The sequence below is a fragment of the Arvicola amphibius genome, chromosome 4, assembly GCF_903992535.2.
Source record: "Arvicola amphibius chromosome 4, mArvAmp1.2, whole genome shotgun sequence".
Taxonomy (NCBI): domain Eukaryota; kingdom Metazoa; phylum Chordata; class Mammalia; order Rodentia; family Cricetidae; genus Arvicola; species Arvicola amphibius.
In genome coordinates this window covers 154,073,860-154,091,069 of record NC_052050.1, presented here as the reverse complement: position 1 = coordinate 154,091,069, position 17,210 = coordinate 154,073,860, and the positions used below count along the sequence as shown (strand labels likewise).

The 17,210-nt window shown below is 50.9% G+C and overlaps 1 protein-coding gene across 1 annotated transcript; it reads right to left on the bottom strand.

Moving 5' to 3' along the window:
* Positions 1 to 2,410: 2,410 nt before the first annotated feature.
* On the bottom strand, positions 2,411 to 16,076 carry Adprhl1 (ADP-ribosylhydrolase like 1). Its single transcript, XM_038328712.1, has 7 exons — positions 15,799 to 16,076; positions 10,828 to 10,992; positions 9,903 to 10,028; positions 9,362 to 9,502; positions 6,397 to 6,524; positions 6,139 to 6,271; positions 2,411 to 2,581 (listed from the first exon to the last, which is right to left on the bottom strand). Exons 1-7 carry the CDS (start codon positions 16,007 to 16,009, stop codon positions 2,424 to 2,426), a joined length of 1,062 nt encoding a protein of 353 aa, XP_038184640.1. The 5' UTR covers positions 16,010 to 16,076; the 3' UTR covers positions 2,411 to 2,423.
* Between the last annotated feature and the right edge of the window lie 1,134 nt (positions 16,077 to 17,210).

Sequence of the window (17,210 nt, the reverse complement as noted above, 5' to 3'; positions counted from 1 at the left end):
TGGTGGCTCCTTTGATTTCAGGAGGCGGAAGCAGACAGATATCTGTATGTGTTCTAGGTTAGCCAGGGCTATGTATGACCCTTTCTTGAAACAAAAAACAGATGAACAGAAAAGCCACAACAATCTAAGATTCGGTTCAGCTCTGAGTAAATGAACTCTGACACACTTATCCCACGGAGGACCAGTTAGAAAAATAGCCAGTTTGTGTACACGTACACTCTCATGCATACATGAAGATAGATTGATAAGCCATGTTAGTGGGAAAAGCCAGGAGCAAGGGTATACATATACAGCTACTCTAACCCTTTGTATGGTAGGAATCATGTGTACATAGCACACATGTTTACGTATGCCATCCCTATATGCAACACTGATAGATACAGAGGAAAAATCTGGCAGGATGCATAAGAAATGAACTGGGCACTGTACTTTGCCCAGTGTGTGGGCTCAGGAGAAGTTTGGGGTGATCGTGTCTGCTACGTGCCACTGTTCAACAGCACCTGAATCCTGAGGCTCTGTGTGCACAGCACACTTGTCCTCAGAACAAAGCCAGCTAGCATCACGTGTCTAACAGGGGATGCTGGACTCAGCCACTGCCATCCAGGCTTTCATTGTCCCTTCAGGGCTGCATTTATCAGTCATGGGAATACAAAGCTGGGGGACTTTTATAACAAGTCTGCGGATTTCACTCTAGTTCAGGCTTTCTAATTCATCATTACTTTGTAAATTTCTGATTCTTACTACAGAGAACCAGTAGTGAATAAGATGGAGCCCATGCAGGCCTCCATCCTAAACTACTGTTTACACGCTGCTTTATGGAAGCCACTTCTTCTGCACCAAGGACAGAGACAGGAAAAGCCACCTTCAGGGTAAGGACACCAGGAACAGGAGGGTGCTCTTCAAAATGCCAAGTGTTGTGCTTATCTAGGGAAAGCTCCATCTTATCTCACCCCAGCGGGGTTTATTTTCCTGAGGGAATTTCCATTAATCCTCATCCATTGCTTTGGGCTGCTTAGGCAGCAGAGTGGAAGTAGATCATGCATGACTTCCCCCGTGTCTGTCGCTCTGTTCCTGGTCAGTAAGCGTGTTAGTTCAGTTATTGTTCAGCTACCAAAAGCAAATGACACACATGCACATACACATATGCACAGACGCACACACACACATAACCTGCTCAATGCTGCACATCAAAGATCTGAGCACCATATGACTCTACTCTTCCCTACAGAATGGAAGCCAGGTACTTTGGGAAAATAACTGTGATGCCCAAGACATGCCTGGGACTGAGGAAGAAGAAACAGGGTACCCGGGACAGAGCAACCTCAGAAGCTCAACACATCACCGAGCCTATGCCAGCGGCCTTTGCTAATAAAATCTGCAGTCACTTGTCCTACTGTCTGTTTGGACATCTTATCAGAGGGGAGAAGAGACACATTTACCGTCTTGCATTCAACCATTCCACAGAAGCACGTGAGACCCATGGAGAATTTGCATTCTAGAGCCTGTGCAGTTTCCAACAGGTGAAGGCTTTCCGCCCTAACTCTTCCCCAGGCAGAGCTTCCAGGGGCCTCACTGGCTTCTCACTGCAAAGAGCCTTGGCTCTCCTCAGAGAAGGGCCCAGACCTGCTGCTCAGGCCCAGCCCCAGCCATCTGGTCAACAGTGGCTGGCTTCGTACTGGTCACTCACCGAGGAAAACCCATGTCAAGCCATGGCTGGAACAGGAGCATGTGACCACCTCCCCATACTCCCAGCTAACCCTTCCTGGGGAGCCTCCATGGAACAGGACATGGTGGCCAGAGACTTCCTCCTACATGAATCTAACCCACCAAGAGGAAGATGCAGCATGCGGCACAGGAAGTCAGCTCCTGCCCTACTAGTGACTAGAACATGGCAAGCAGGCTGAACGACTGCTTTGGGTACATCCTGAAGCCACTGAGGGTCTCTACTTGGAGGCACGAACACATCTGCCTGCTGAAGAGCAATGCCCACCTCACAGTGTGCCAGGGGGCAGCAGGGAGAAATACATAGCAAGGCAGTGGGAAAGACCAAGGAAGGCTCTCAAACGGAGGGCCATGGCTATTAGTGTCGTTCACACAGGTGAACAAGGAGCAAGCACCAGGTTTGGGGCAGAATAAAATACACCAATTGTCCAGAGACAGCTTCACCGAGTGTCTGGAGGTTTGTGTGCAGCAAACCCAAGGCGTTGGCAGTGCTGTGCCAGGCTTCAGAGAGGGTGAGGAAAAACATTCTCTTAGGACAAACAATGTATTTTATACAGCAAACAGGGTCTGGAAATGGAGGGGGAAGTTACAGTGGAATTATGGTCCGGGAGGCATGTGTGTACCCTTTCCTAGGGGAAGCTCCAAGTCTGAGCCTGGACAGCTACGGGCTGTCCTCTGGGAGGGGAAATGGCAGAAACACTTTACTTTTCTTCTGTGGACAGGCGGTGCAGGGCTGTGCCCAAGTCTTCTAGTCTGTCTTTGTGCTCCAGTTCCTGGTACAAGCCCCGTGGAACACTGGCCAGGCCGTGCAGCAACCCGAATAGGCAGCCAGCGATTGCCCCCGTGGCTCCACTCTCACCTGGAACAGCAAACACAAGCGTGTTCTGGGGGGTGGATGGGTCCCCGGGGTGGGTGGGTCCCCACTGACTAAGCCTGCTCCCCCGTATCTCTGAGACCATCCTGGAGAAAACAGGTGTGGTGGTAGATGAATCGTAATCCTAATACTCAGCAGGCTGAGGCAGGTATATTGACATGAGTTCAAGGCCCTTCTGGCTAGGAAGTAGTCTCAGGCCAGCCAGAGGTATATCGCAGTACCCTATCTCAAAAAAAAAAAAAAAAAAAAAAAAAAAAAAAAAAAAAAAAACCTACCACCACCTCACCACAGAGTGCCAGCTGCGGAGGCAGCCACAGTTCTGAGCGCTGGGCCTTTGGCTCTACGGCTGCTTCCCATCTCTCCCCCATTCTGGGGACATCTTGCCACCACAAGCCAACCCGGTGGGATTAGGCAGCAGATAGTTGTGAGTAGCGGAGATGGGAGGATGGAGCCCTAACAGCCCAAGTCCTGTTCCTGTTTACATCACCTGAAAACCTGAAAAAACCTGGCTCAGCTTCCATAAAAAAAGCCTCATGTTTCTTAACCGATTGACAGCCATGGGATCCATCTTTGGACTTGGAGCAACTTCCTAAAGGAGTTATGTGTGAGGTTACTAGGAAAATGCATCTTACACGTGGTAGCTGTGTCTCCTGGTGGTCAGAGCCCCTTTGTGGTCAAGCACGCTTGATGCACAGTTGGTTTGTTCCTCTGCGTAAGAAATGCCAGCACCAAGGTCACACACGTGCACTTGGCTTCACTCTACTGTGCTTTTCATCCAACATTTTTGGACTTTTCTAGTGGATTGTGGGAAGAAATATCCTAAAAGGGAGATCTGATGGCCCATGATGGCTGGGAGGAGAAAAGCTATCTTACTCCATAAATATCAAAATATTTTAAAAATTGTCCTTAAAATTGAATATGCAGAACCCACTGGACTGCTCTCTGCTTCTGACAGCTGTGTGATCACTACCTTCCCAAAATCTCTGGTTTGCATTCAGACCAACCATGGCCTACTTTTGTTTGGTTTTTAATATTTATTTTTATTTTATGTATACGAGTGATTTGCCTGCATAAACGTATGTACATCATATGAGTGTCTGTTGCCGGTGGAGGCCAGAAGAGGGTATCGAAGTCCCCGGAATTACAAGTCGTGAGGTACTGCATGGATGCCAGAAACTGAACTCAAGCACACTTAGCTGCTGACCCGTCTCTCCAGCCATTGTTTGTTTTCGAGTCAGGGTCTTTCACAGCCCGGGTGGCCCTGAACTCACTGTGGAGCTAAAGCTGGCCTTGAATTCTGGATGGTCTTGACTCTGCCTCCCTAGTGCTGGGCATATGAGCACGTGCCACCACCACACCCGGTTTATGAGGTGGTGAGGATTGAACCAAGGGCTTAGAGCATCTTAGATGAGCTACACTGGCCTCTCTCCCCTAGTGTGTAAGACTTTAGTACACTTATGTAGTGTGTGTGTGTGTGTGTGTGTGTGTGTGTGTGTGTGCAACTCTGCCATAGTGCCTTGTGAAGGTCAGGACAGCTGGCAGGAGTTGGCTCTTTGCTTCTACCATGGCCTGGAATTAAACTCTGGTTATCAGGCTTTTACCTGCTGAGCCATGCTCCTCACCGACTCCACACTTTTCTTTTCTTTTCTCTTTGTTTTTGAGACAAAGTCTCATGAGATCTAGGCTCCCCTCAAACTCATTCTGTAGCCCAGTATGACCTTGAATTTATGACTCTCATGCCTTCCTTGTCTCCCAAGTGCTTGGATTACCGATGGGCAACATCATGTCTGGCTTTTTTGTGTGGTGCTGGGGATCACACTCAGGGCCTCATTCATACTAAGCAAGCACTCTGCCAGCTGAGCTACATACACCCTCAGCTATATCCCCAGCTACATCCATCCCAGAGACACCCATGCCAGATACATCCATCCCCAGTTAAGACCATCCATCTCAGCTACATCCATCCCAGCTACATCCATCTCAGCTACACCCATCCCCAGCTACACCCATCCCCAGCTACACCCATCCCCAGCTACACCTCCCAGCTATATCTGCAACCTCATGGCCTGATTTTCAGAATCTCAGGGTAGCTTGCTTCCTGCAGTCTCAGGAAATGAGCACAATTGAGTACACATATTTAAACCTTCAAGTTATTTAAACCTTCACTGCTATTTCTAAAAAAAAAAATGCTGCTGAGCTGTGATCTCCAGGTCATGTGGCCCCTGTCTCTTTGGCTGGAAACCAAAACATGACCCCAAGCTCCTTCTGAGTCCTGCTAGCACATGCACACTTGTGCACACACGCTCAGTGGGGAGAACAATTGATTGGATGGGGCTGGGATCACAGTGGTCGATGGAGGAGCAAGTCAGGGCATTTGTTCTTGGTGTAGATAGACCTAGAGACCTGGGTACCGGTCCTGGGAGAGGCCTGGAGCAGTGGAACGACAAAGAGCCACTCTAGCCTGGGTTCCCACAACTGTCCTTTCTCTCCTTCCAGTAATACCTGCTCCCATTGGCTCTGCGAACAGTTGCTCATTCTCAGAGGGAAACTGTGAGAATGCTGAGGGACATAGCATGGCTCCAGGAACAAAGTTCTGGTCCCACAGACAACTATCTATTGGCAGCTTAGGGCTCTGGCCACGCACTCGATGGCACCAACACGCATTTGCTTTGGGACACTGTCAGAAGGGCAAGGGCAGAGACATCAGGGTCTCTCAGCCATCCAGGTCCATCTAGCTTCTCTTGGCCATGCCAGGTGTCTTGGAGCCCTTGGTCTCACAGCTCGCCTTGAGTGAGGGAATTCCAGATATTCTGCGATCAGTCCATCCCTTTGGCAAGATTGGGGATGCAATTGTGGGTTTTTACCTTTCTGTCTGTGCAAGATGCTCCAGCCTATTTGGGCTATGTGAAGCCACTCCCACCTACTTTACCTTGGCCCCTCTGCCCTCCTTGTAGCCTGTCTCCTCCAGGCGCCCACAGACGGCTCCAGCAGCGTGGGTGTGGGTTATTCTAGATGAAGACCTGTGCATCCGTAAACACTAGTGAGCCCTGTGTTTGTGGAGCTCTGCTGGGGCAGGGAGGTAGGCATCTAGTCTCATTATTTGTTGTCGAGGAGTAGGGGCCACCAGGGGACAATGGGCTTCACCCAGACCCAGGAACCTCGCTCTAACATGCTGCGGCTTTGTACAAGCTATAGAACTGCAGGGGAGTGGGGGAGCCTGTGTCATGGGCGGTGGGGTGGAGGGAGACCTGCCAGCTCTGAGCGAGCAGCTGGAAAAGAGAAGAGTCCCTGCACCTGGTCACTGTCCTTCTGACAGTGGTCACATGTGAGACTGGCAGGCTTGTGGGCCACATCAAAGTAGGTTACTGCGACCGTATCTGTGTCCCTGATGTTGTACGTGGACTGCGATCAGAAACTCCAGAGGCCTGTGTTCCAGGTCTGCAGCTGAAGCCCACGCCTGTGGACCCTAAACACTGAGAAGTGCTCCACGGCACAGGATCCGTACCTTCTGGAAGTATCCACCACAGATGAGGGCATCTTACCTCCGTGAAACATGGCCCGCTGGCACAGCTCGGTCCAGTTGTTCCCTGCACCAAGGAGGGCATCGTAGGCTATCATGGGGGCATCATGGCCACGCCGTCCCCCTCGGCCTTCTGAGCTCCACTTCTTGTATGTCTGAAGAGAACTGTGGGTCAATGTGTGTCCAGCAAAAGACCCACGCCCATCCCTGTGGCTGCCGTCCACCCGCCAGCCTTGTTCGCTCACCCACGGAGCACATGCTATCCCAGGGCTGGACTTACCTTGTCTCGCTCCTCAGCATCGTAGTTGTCAGGGAAGGTGGCTTTGTTCTCTGTTTCTTCACTGATTTTTCTTTCCTCCAGATAGAACTGCCATTTTGCTTCGAAGTAAAACCAGTGCTCTTGGTACTCTAGATGCAAGCACAGGGCAGGAGAACTGACGGCGCCTGGTGGAGGTGGGCACGGGGATGGGGGAGGAGGGCTTGGGGGATGGAGCACCTGTGCCAGGATAAGTGTGGCTACTTCCAACAGTAGCGCAGAAGATGGGGAGGAGGCAGAACAGTGCCCGAGTTATTTCACTGCTCTCTAAAGCAGAAAGTGGTCACAGGACGATTATGAATTCATAATTTTAATTAATTAGGTCTGGAGATGTAGCCCAGGGTTAAGAGCGCTTGCCTTGCATGCATAAGACACCGAAAAGAAAAAAGAAACAAAGAAAAAGTCCCCAAACTAAAGAAACCTGGAAACCCAAAGCCAAATTAACACAGAATTCTGTGTTTTGATTCGTTTAAACCTGGACCTGCACAGTAAGAGGGGAAGTTTTGTTATTACTGGTAGCCTGAAACTCAAGCTGCAAGGAAGCTGCAGCACCTCTGGCTGGTGCATCAGATGAGAAGGGCACTGGCTGGGCAGTGGCCAGCTGCCACTCATCTTAGAGACGACCAAGCCCTCCGGAGCCTGGGGGCAGCAGGAAATGGAAGGAAATGGAGGAGCCTGCTCTAGGAGGGTCACAGCTTGTTGTTTCCTGGAGGCAACAGAGGCTGGGGAATGCCTTTAGGGGATGGTAAGGTCTGGGGGGGGGGCATCGCTGAGGATAGAGATCTAGACCCTATTTTCTGTCTATGGCTGGACAGCTGAGAGCAGAGGACAGAGCAGAGAGAGTAAAGGGCTATGGGGGCCGGAGCGGGGCAGCGGCAGACGCTGCAGCGGAGAAGCCAGGAGGTGCTGAGACAGCTTCTCTCACTAGCACATTGGAATTCTGGACCTGCTGAGCTTCACAAAGTTGAAGCACTGCCTGCTCGAATACCACTAAAGGCAAAACACCTGTGTGGGGCAGCACTGCCTGCCTCTACCCAGGGAACAGGTGACAGCAGCAAGGCGGGGAGATTTCCAGACCCAGAACCCCTCAAAGAGGGATCTCCAGGGGACGTTCTCCAAGGATGTTTACAGAACAACTCTTTCTGGGTGAGCTTAGGTTCTGTTGAAAGTTTGTGTCTACGGAGCTCCTAAAACTCTAGATAAGCAAACTTATAATCAAACAGACATAACAGGACTGTCTCTCTGGGGTCACCTCCCAGAGAGAGTCAAGTTCCCAGATCTTCCGGAAGTGAACTCTGTTCTCAGGTTCATGCCCTCATGGATGGCACACCTGAAAAATAACCACCCGGGTTCTGGAGTCCTGGGGTGTCCCTTAGCAGTATGAATGCTGTGTTGTAAGGGTTTGCTCTATCATAGTAAGTGTCTTCCAGTCTTGGGGAGCATCTGGTGACCCTGCTTAGATGAAAGAAACAGCCCACTGACTGTAGGCAGCATTGGGGGACCTTCAGGGGACATCAAGGTCCATTTGAGACAGAGGGACCAGGGAATGATGCAAAAATAAATATTTTTGCTTAAACTAAGCAAAAATAAATGCAATAAATGTCCCGTGGAGACCAAACAAGTGAGGGACAGGCAGTTCAGAGAAGAGCTACCTAGGATTCCCGGCACCACCCGGTAAGACCAATTTCCTCCAGTGCTGAGGCCAAGTGGTTGTCCTCCTGTGTGTTAAGTGTCCTTGTAAAGTTGTTCTGGAATCCTCTAGAACATGCCCCCTCCCCCATCTTGCGGTGACTTTGACATGACTCTTGGAACTGCCCAAGAGTTACTCGGCTTCAGGACGCTTTGGAAAAGCAGTAGCCTTGGCCCTGGGTTCACGTCCTCCCTTTTTTCAGGACACCCTGGACGGCTTATTTTAGAAAGTGTACTCCCACTTAGGTGCACAGCAGGACACGCGGCCGCACCTGTGCTCCCCACTCACACGCATCTCCCTTAGAGTGGAGAACGGGGTAAGAGGGTCTTCCGTATACTCTGTGATGTGGGGAGCGAGCCCTGAGTTTTCTGGTCCTGCACTGGGCTCCTGCATCTATATCTATGGCTACTTCTGAGTAAAGTGGGGGAGGGTGGGGTATACTTTGTTGCTGTGCGCCCTAACCCTGGAAGCTGTAGTGCATCCAGGACTTTTTTTTTTTGTTTGTTTGTTTTTTGTTTTTTTTTTTTTTTTTTTTTCGAGACAGGGTTTCTCTGTGGCTTTGGAGCCTGTCCTGGAACTAGCTCTTGTAGACCAGGCTGGTCTCGAACTCACAGAGATCCGCCTGCCTCTGCCTCCTGAGTGCTGGGATTAAAGGCGTGCGCCACCACCGCCTGGCCATCCAGGACTTTTGAGTAACAGGCTGACCATGTTCATTAGGTGACAGGCTCTGGGTTAATGAGGGCGATGGGAACTGGGAATACATGCCTTTAGTGGTCTATGGGGACGCATGAGACGGGGATCCATCTTGGTACAGATGGAAGTGTGTGGCATGGGATGCATCTTTTTGGTCAAGTACAGGCTAGGGAGGGGCTGTGTGAATGCAGGTGCAATGCATTCCTCTATGAAGGCAGACAGTTCTCTGTCGCACCAGACACTTGGTGTCATCTTGGAGATGTGGAGGGTGTGGGTGTCTTAGAGACCTCAGGCTACTGGGGAAGAAGCCACACATGTGGCTGTGTTTCTCCATGAGGTCCCGGAACCACTCGGAGCGGGGTGTCTGCCCTTGGCCAAGTGACGACAGTTGCGAAGTTAGATCTTCGCTTACTGACCGAGGGCTTCTCCAGGCATTGCCTTTGGTTGAGCACCTAAAGCTTCTGTGTGGCTGGCACAGGACTTGAGGGGAACATGAGCATATGTGCTTTGAGCAAGTGGGAAGAAGGGGCAGGAAGCCAGGCTCACCTGCCATGTGCCGGATGGTCTTCCTGCAGTACTCCTCAGCCAGCGGGACTGCCTTCAGCATATCTCGTCCCCATTGTACAAGGGGCTTTCCCTGTACTGCGTACGAGGCAAACAGAGCGGTGCACAGGGACCCAAGGAAACCTGGAGGGTGGGGGAAGAGGACAGCTGTCACCTGGGCTAGGGGCTTTCGAGTCCAAACAGACCACCCCCAGAGCTGTGAGCTCTGCCTCTCTCTCTGCATAAGAGGTGAGACGCTCATCTTTCCAGGGCTGCTACAGGACCTGGAGACAAAGTGGAGAAGCATAGGCCAGGTCATGGAGAAGGGTGGCAGCCCACAGAACTGACTGGCACCTACTTAGACTAGGGCCCAGCTTCCCTTCAAGAGCCACACCTCTCTTTTGCTCTGCCATGTATGATACAGGAATGACGAGAATTCTCCCCCTTGTGTGGCCTCTCTGACATCACCACACTTAGTGACAGTCCTGTTTCCAAGCAGAACATCATCCTAACAGGACCCACACCCGTCCAGTACCCGCTTTACCTGTGGGATGGTTGTGGGTCATTCTACCACACTCAATACTGACTTCAACAAGGGTCTCCAGCCGGCCTGGCTTCCAGTACCGCATCCCGATGCACATTGCTTTAGTGGCAGCTCCAAATCCCGAACCTAAATGGGCGATAGACACCTGAACTCAGGTTCTCCCCCATAACCTCTGGAATTCCAGCATTCCTGATTCCTAAAGTACAAGGTTTAGGTAACTACATGCCATGAGAATACCATTAAATGAGTAAACAATAAACCCCCCCCCATCCCAGACAAGAGAAAAAGAGATCTATGGGTCAGGTTGCAAGAAAGTGGAGTTAGTTAACCCTGACAATGAGCTTTCTCTTGACCCTAGGCAGGCTCATAATGTGTGCCTACCGGGGAACCTCAGAAGCAGCGTTGAACCAGATATGACTGCTTCCTCCCATCTTCCCTTTCTCTCTCTCTTCCTTCCTTTTTTTTTTTATTATTTTAGAAAACAGAGTTTTGTTACATAGCCACCGTTCCCGGGAACTTTTCTCTTTAAAAACAGTGTCATCAGTCACAATTGACAGAGAGTCCTCTGCTGGTCTTCCAGGGCACTTCACATATGCGGTGCACTTCTGAACAAGAAGACACTAATTTTCTTTATTTCTGATGTTGAGGCGCTCTCTCTCTCTCTCTCCCTCTCCCCCCCCCCCCCCCTCCCTCTCTCTCTCTCTCTCTCTCTCTCTCTCTCTCTCTCACTCTCTCTCTCCTGTCTTTTGCTCTCTTCCTCGCCCCCCCCCCCACTCTTTTGAGACAAGGGGATGCCCTGACTGTCAAAGGATTTGATCCAGACATATGGGAATGCCACGATGGCAGCCAGGGGCAGGCTGCCAGCACCCGCACCGGCACCCACAAGGTCCCTAACAGCAGCTCAGTGAACAGAAAGCTGTCTGACCCTTTTCACTGAAGGGCGTATGCCAGGCGAGGAGGTAGTTATCTGGCTTCAGCTGCGAGCAGCCCTCGATAGTGGAAGGGTCTGGCCGATGTTCTGCGAGCTTCTCCACAGTCTCCACGTAGCGCTTTACCATCTCACGGTACAGGTCGTCCAGGCACCAGTAGTCTGTGGGGGAAGGGGTGGGGACAGATGTCAGTGAGGGTGGAAAGTGGGGGTGCTGGGCATGGGAACAGCTTCCATCAGTGGCAAGGATGAACAAGTGTGCTTAGAGCAGAAAGTTTGGTGACTGCACAGCCGCCTGGGTGGATTTTAGACTGTATGCAGACCGTTGCTCCTACTCTGGTTGTCTTGGGGTTTCTGTGGCTGTGAAGAGACACCATGACCATGGCAACTCTTATAAAGGAAAACACTTAATTGTGGAGGCTCAGAACATCACCATCGTGGTAGGACATGGCAATGTGCAGGCAGACATGGTGCTGGAGAGGTAGCTTGGTGTTCTACATCTTGTAGGCAACAGGAAGTGAACTGAGTGTCACACTGAGTGAAACTTGAGCAAAGGAGACCTCAAAGCCCGCCCCCCCCCAGTGACACACTTCCTCCGACAAGGCCACACCTCCTAGTTGTAACACTCCTTCTGGGGGCCATTTTCTTCCAAACCACCACACTGGTGTCCTGAGAGTCTAGGGAACACCTACCACCCTCATTTTCACTAGCGGTTTTGTCCACTCAGAACAAACTACATCACGCTACACTGTGCACAGCAGTAGCCTCACTGACCTGGAGGGACACGGGGCGACAGGGTGATTCCTCTGAGCTCCAGCTCCCACCACCCCCTTGAGAAACCCAGGCTCTGTGTGGCTGTTATTGCCAAGCTGTGCCTCACTCCCTTGAAGTGTGTTTGGGAGACCAGAAAGGGTCAAACCCCTGAAGATCATGAGCCACTGGGGTTGAGAAGAACTAGTCTGTACTGAACATCTGCTTTTGGCCAGCACGGGGCCTGGCCCGCCCCTCCTTCATGAGCAGCCGTTGTTTTCTCCAAGAAGACTCTGCCTGACTAGAGCTGATGGGTGTTGACTGCAAAGCCAGAGGTTTGCTCACTAAATTAATCCACGGACAAAGGCCACACACACCCAGACAGTGGAGGCCAGAGTGCTTGATCCTCTGGGGAGCAGGCCGTAGGTGGGGTGCCCAGTGAGCATGAGCGGGGTGCTTTCCCCCGTCCTCTCTCACGGCCACCAGCGGTTTTCGTCCTTTGTCAAAGCTGCACTCGGGATGGAGAAATGTCATTGGGAGACAACAACTGGTCCATTCAGTGACCACGGGTGACCTGTCTTTGCTGAGGGCTGGGTGGCAAGAGACAAACGGGGCATGGTGAGGGGCTGGTGACCCTGCTCCGGGGAAGAGCAGGCTGGAAACCTCGGACTCCTTGTTGCCAAGAGAAGCGAAGCGCCCAGCACAATTGCTCCCTGCCCCGTGGGGAGCAGAGCCTTTAGCCACAGCTGTGGGCTCCTGGAGAAAGAGCCTCTCTCCCACGCTGCCCTCGGTGCCCCTGGAATGGAGGTAGCCCTGCCGTTCTTCTTCCTCTAGGGCCCATGCCTAGCTTGAAACTGGGACAGGAGAAGATGGGCAGAACTTTATTTGGGAGGAGGGAGTGCCACATGTCCCAGCCAGGCTTCTTGCGGCAACTCTACAGGAATAAAATTAGCTTCATCTGCCTGCAAACCCCTGCTGGGAGGCAGGACCTGTGCCTGGCCAGGTTGCTGGTGAAGCCACAGCATCTGGCACTGTTTTGCCAGGGCTATCTGCTTACCGACGGCAGTTTCCCCTCTGTCCTGGCAGCCCAGGCCTCTCCAAGTCCTCTAAAACAATGATAAGACCAGATACCACAAAATCTCTGCCTTCGACCGAAACCGAGCTTTTCCAGAGTAAAGAAGCTCCATAAAAATCCAGCACTCTGCTCTAACTGCTACAGTCCTTTCCCTACCTCCCTATCCATCCTCCTGAAGGGTAAGTCAGTTTAGAAAACTGGCCAGCAGCTCTCAACCGACCTTATGATATATATATATATATATATATATATATATATATATATATATATATAATATATAAAAACTCCATGGTCTTGAAATACCTATGAATTCCATAGGTTGTATCTGCCTTCTCTCTCCCCCCCCCCCCCGGCTCTGATCTGTGTCTGCTCTAACTCTATCTCGGCTGTCAGAGTCCCTGAAAGGAAGAGAAGGAGCAGGCCTGGTGCACCCTTATCCTGCTGGTCTCAGGTTCCCTGTAGGCTGCACACCGAGACACTTCCTGCCCCTTCTCCTCCCTGCCTTGCTGATTGGCCCTGGCAGTCAACAATCAGCCAAAATCGCTCACCCCAGAGGCATAAGATCGTCTAGAGTCCCGACCCCAGCCTGGTGGCCGTGCACCACCGAGCACCTCATCCTGCGGCTCTGTTTGACTCCCGCAGCCACAAGGGTTTTAAGGAGCAGGGATGTGAGCACCCCACCACTTTCCTAGGCTCAGCAGCAGCTGGCAAGAATGTGGAGCTGCATGCCTGAGCCCTGGAGCAAATGGTCCTGAGATGAGCCACACTCGGAGCCTGGCGTGAACGCCCATGCTCACTAGACATTCACGTGGCGACATGAAGCCACTCAGTCTTTTCACTCCTGAGTGAGGGGCAGCACTACCAACAGGCCTTGTAGAACGCCAGAGAAGGCCCTGCCTTTGTTTCCGCTCTCATGTCCTGAATGCCACACACTGCCCCTGAATGGGCTGTAGCTACTGGTGGCAGCGAAGCCGTGGCTTGTAGACCGCATCGCCGTTGCTGGGTGATGGGATCACGAGTGACACTTGTTTAAATACGCCAAGAGGGGTCCCACTCTGGGAAGCGGGCTACACGCATCCAAATGCCACAATAAACAGGCAGTGGGCAGGGGCTGCAAAGAGTTGTACCTACCATTAGTCAGATGGTAGCCCCTAAAGTGGGCTACCATTGCTAAAAACTGGGCTGTTTCAAGTCAAAACCTAGAGTTTAAGTGAGCAGGGGGAAAAAAAGTGCTTAGTGTCTAGAGCCGTGGTTCTCAGCCTTCCTAACGCTGCTACCCCTCAACACAGTTGCTCATGTTGTGGTGACCCCCAACCTTAAAATTATTTTAGTTGCTAGTCCATTACTATAATTTTGCTACTGTTATGAATCATAGTATAATTCCAATATGCAAGATGTCTTAGGCAACCCCTGGGAAAGAGTCATTTGATCTCCAAAGGGCTTACAACCCACAGGTTGAGAGCCTCTGGTCTATAGGGTCGACTAAGGGGGTGTTCAACAAGTGTTTTCTCATGACCTACAATGAGAGGCCATGACAGGGCACAACATAGCAACATATGCTTGGTACTGGTGACTGGCAGGGAACTCACCTCTTCCTCAGAAAGCCAAACCAAACCAAACCAAACCAAACCAAACCAAAAAACCAATACTGCAAAATGGTCCAAACCTTGCTAAACATGCATACTTCATCTTGAGTGGACTTTGGTCCATTGATCTAATCCCAAGTACCCTGTGCCATTACACAGGGCCTGCCTGTGTCAGGGGCTCTCTGATGACGCCCCAGAGACAGACACGGGCCTATCATTCTGTACTCACGCACAGAATACCCATCACAACTGAGCACAGACAAGGACCCTGATGTGGCTTTGCAGAGGTGTCTACACAGCACTGGGGGAGCAGAGGCGTCTACACGGCACCGGGGGAGCAAACGTCAAGAGAAAGTACTGACTGCAGTTTGGATGAAAAGTCATGCTCTCCAGAGGTTGTGAGCCGTGGTGGGCTCTGAGCTGTAATATTAACTACAAAGGCAGCAAGTATGACCAAAAATATCAGAAGAAATAAACTCTTGGAATTCAAAAACTTTTGAAACCCCAAACAATGTTTCACTACTTCCCATACGGTGATGCTGTATCGTACCGATATGTTTTACTTTTCCCCTAGTTACAAGTATTAGGGGCTAGCTGATGAAATTCCTATACAGTGACGGCAGAATCCATAAATACTTGGATTCCATAATTATACACACTCAGAAAGATGCTTCACCATTTCAACAGGCTGTGATACCATATCTTATCAACGGGCTTCAGTTCTATTTAGGGACATGACATTGGTGGCATTCCTATACAATGACCACAGAACTAAGCTGAGCATGTTCGTGACAGAAGAGTAGATTGGTGAATGCATAAGTGAGATCTATTGGCTTAATTGCTGCCCTCAGACCTTCATTTTGCAATGACGGCATATCAGACCTGCAGGATATTAGCGCACCCTGCACAGGAAGGACACACTATGTTTGTATATGTACTATTCTCGGAAATCCATGTAACGTTTTGTTGATCTTAGCACTGACCTGCTCCTAGCTGAACACACTTGCTCTCCTGTATCCAAATTACTCTTTCTTATAACATTTACACATAAACAATGTCCAAACTGAATAGCTCGGATGGATATTTTAACCTTAATTATTTGGAAATGCAATCCCCAAACAATGCTATCTCAGTGGATCCAAATTTCAACCTGGATACGTATTCTTTTGTAGTAGATTTAGAACAAGACACCGGGGACCTCATCCTCTATAGCGAGAACCTTTGCCTGTGCCTGGACCCCAGAGCTGCTCCCAGAGGCTTGCTTGTGGCACAACAGCAGAAACAAGGGGAAGTTGCTCTTTAGAATCTGGAGTTAAATCATCTGTGAAGCGCTGCTGTCCCTAAAGACACACACAGGAGAAACATGATCTGTTGCCTGTCAGGCTCCGGGTCTCTGGTGGAGATTAAATCACCAGCTTCAGCAGCAGTGTCAGGTAACACGGGGCAGCAAGCACCACCTTCAAGGTTCCTGGTGCTGGTTTGCCATCAACATGGGAAGCCACACACCCGTCTTTCTAGCCCAGCGCACCTGGGGCAGAGTATGCCCGTCAGTCCTACCTGTGGTGAGGGCCTCGGCGGTTGCCATGTGCATGATGGTGTTGTCACTCACTGGCCACTTTCCAGGTGACAGCACAAGGCTGTCCAGTCCCCCAGTCTTTTGCAGCTCCTCCCGGATTGAGCCTAAAGCACTGTTCTCCCTGCAGAGGTTCCCATAGCCGAGTGCATCACCGACACCCCCCAACAACAGCGCAGCCTTGAACTTCTCCATCTTAGAAGGTGACTCCTCTCAGGCTGCAGTTGCCTTTGTCCCTTGCTGGCTAGCCTTAGCCGGCCTGGCTGACATTTATAGTGGTCATTGTGTCACCGTCCAGCACTCGCCTTCTCTGCCTTGGCAGGTGGCACCAATGAGATAAAGCTCTGAGCTCACCACGTGGGAGCTGTTTGGACGGCACTGGTTCTCCAGCGAGGGAGCCTGCGGGCGCAGGTCCACACCCCAGCCGCTCAAGCCCTGGGGCTGTGCTCCTTGATGGTATGCGGCCCCTGCAGGCAAGGAAGTGCATGTCACGGTGAGACGGTCCCTGCTCCAACTTTGCCACCGGCTCTGCCAGACCTTCAAATAAAAGCACTCATCTTGCCATCACCTAACACATTATTAGTGGCCCCTTTTATCTGCCCTCTTCCACTCAGAATAATGTTGAGATAATCCATTGTAGTTTTGTGTTTAGAAGCTTTTCTGATTAGAACATTGGGAGGGCTGTGGGAGCAGCACATGATGGAGCTATCATATGGTGTACATGAGGCCCCTGGTCGGATCTTCAGCACCATAAAAAAAAAAAAAAAGTCACCAGAGGGAAGTTTAAAAGATGGCAGCCCTCCTAACTCATATGAAGAAATATTATTTAGCATTTTCATGTCCAGCAAGGGGATCCAGTGCTTAGCTTTAGAGTGGCGCGTGTCTCGGCAAGTGCGGTGAAATCTGGTTATGCTACCCCAAGCTTCATGTTGTAAACAATACTGCCTGCTCATGGAATTATTAACTAATATGAGGCTGGGTAGGGTACACTTTATAAAGCCAGGGCTCTTGGTTTGAAACGAACTTGGAGGATGGGCACCTCCCTATTCCCTCTCAAGCACAAACCCTGCAGGCACAGACCCCAGCTGGCCTTCCTATGATCTGGTCTGCCACATCCAGAATGGGCAGGGGGCCACTTGGGCTTAAACACATCTGGTAAGAACTTTGGTGCGTTGCAAGCTGTGTCTCCTGCGGGCACAATTCTCAGTAGGAAGCAACACCTCAAATCCAGGATGTATATGGTTCCCATCGTGGCAAGACAAATAGGAGGAGCAGGCAGCAGACAGTCACCCACTTCAGGTAGACAAAGAGCTAAGCCCAAGGACTCAGGGAGAGGAACTTGGTTAAGGACGTTTGGGAACAACTTCCACACTATTTGGCCGAAATCCCAAACATG

Excerpts from the sequence above, each read along its gene's own strand:
- Adprhl1 (XM_038328712.1), bottom strand. The coding sequence starts at position 16,009 with ATGGAGAAGTTCAAGGCTGCGCTGTTGTTGGGGGGTGTCGGTGATGCA. Across the intron at positions 6,525-9,361 it reads GACCATCCGGCACATGGCAG|AGTACCAAGAGCACTGGTTT; the intron begins GTGAGCCTGGCT and ends GCTTGCATCTAG. Across the intron at positions 6,272-6,396 it reads ATGCTGAGGAGCGAGACAAG|ACATACAAGAAGTGGAGCTC; the intron begins GTAAGTCCAGCC and ends AGTTCTCTTCAG.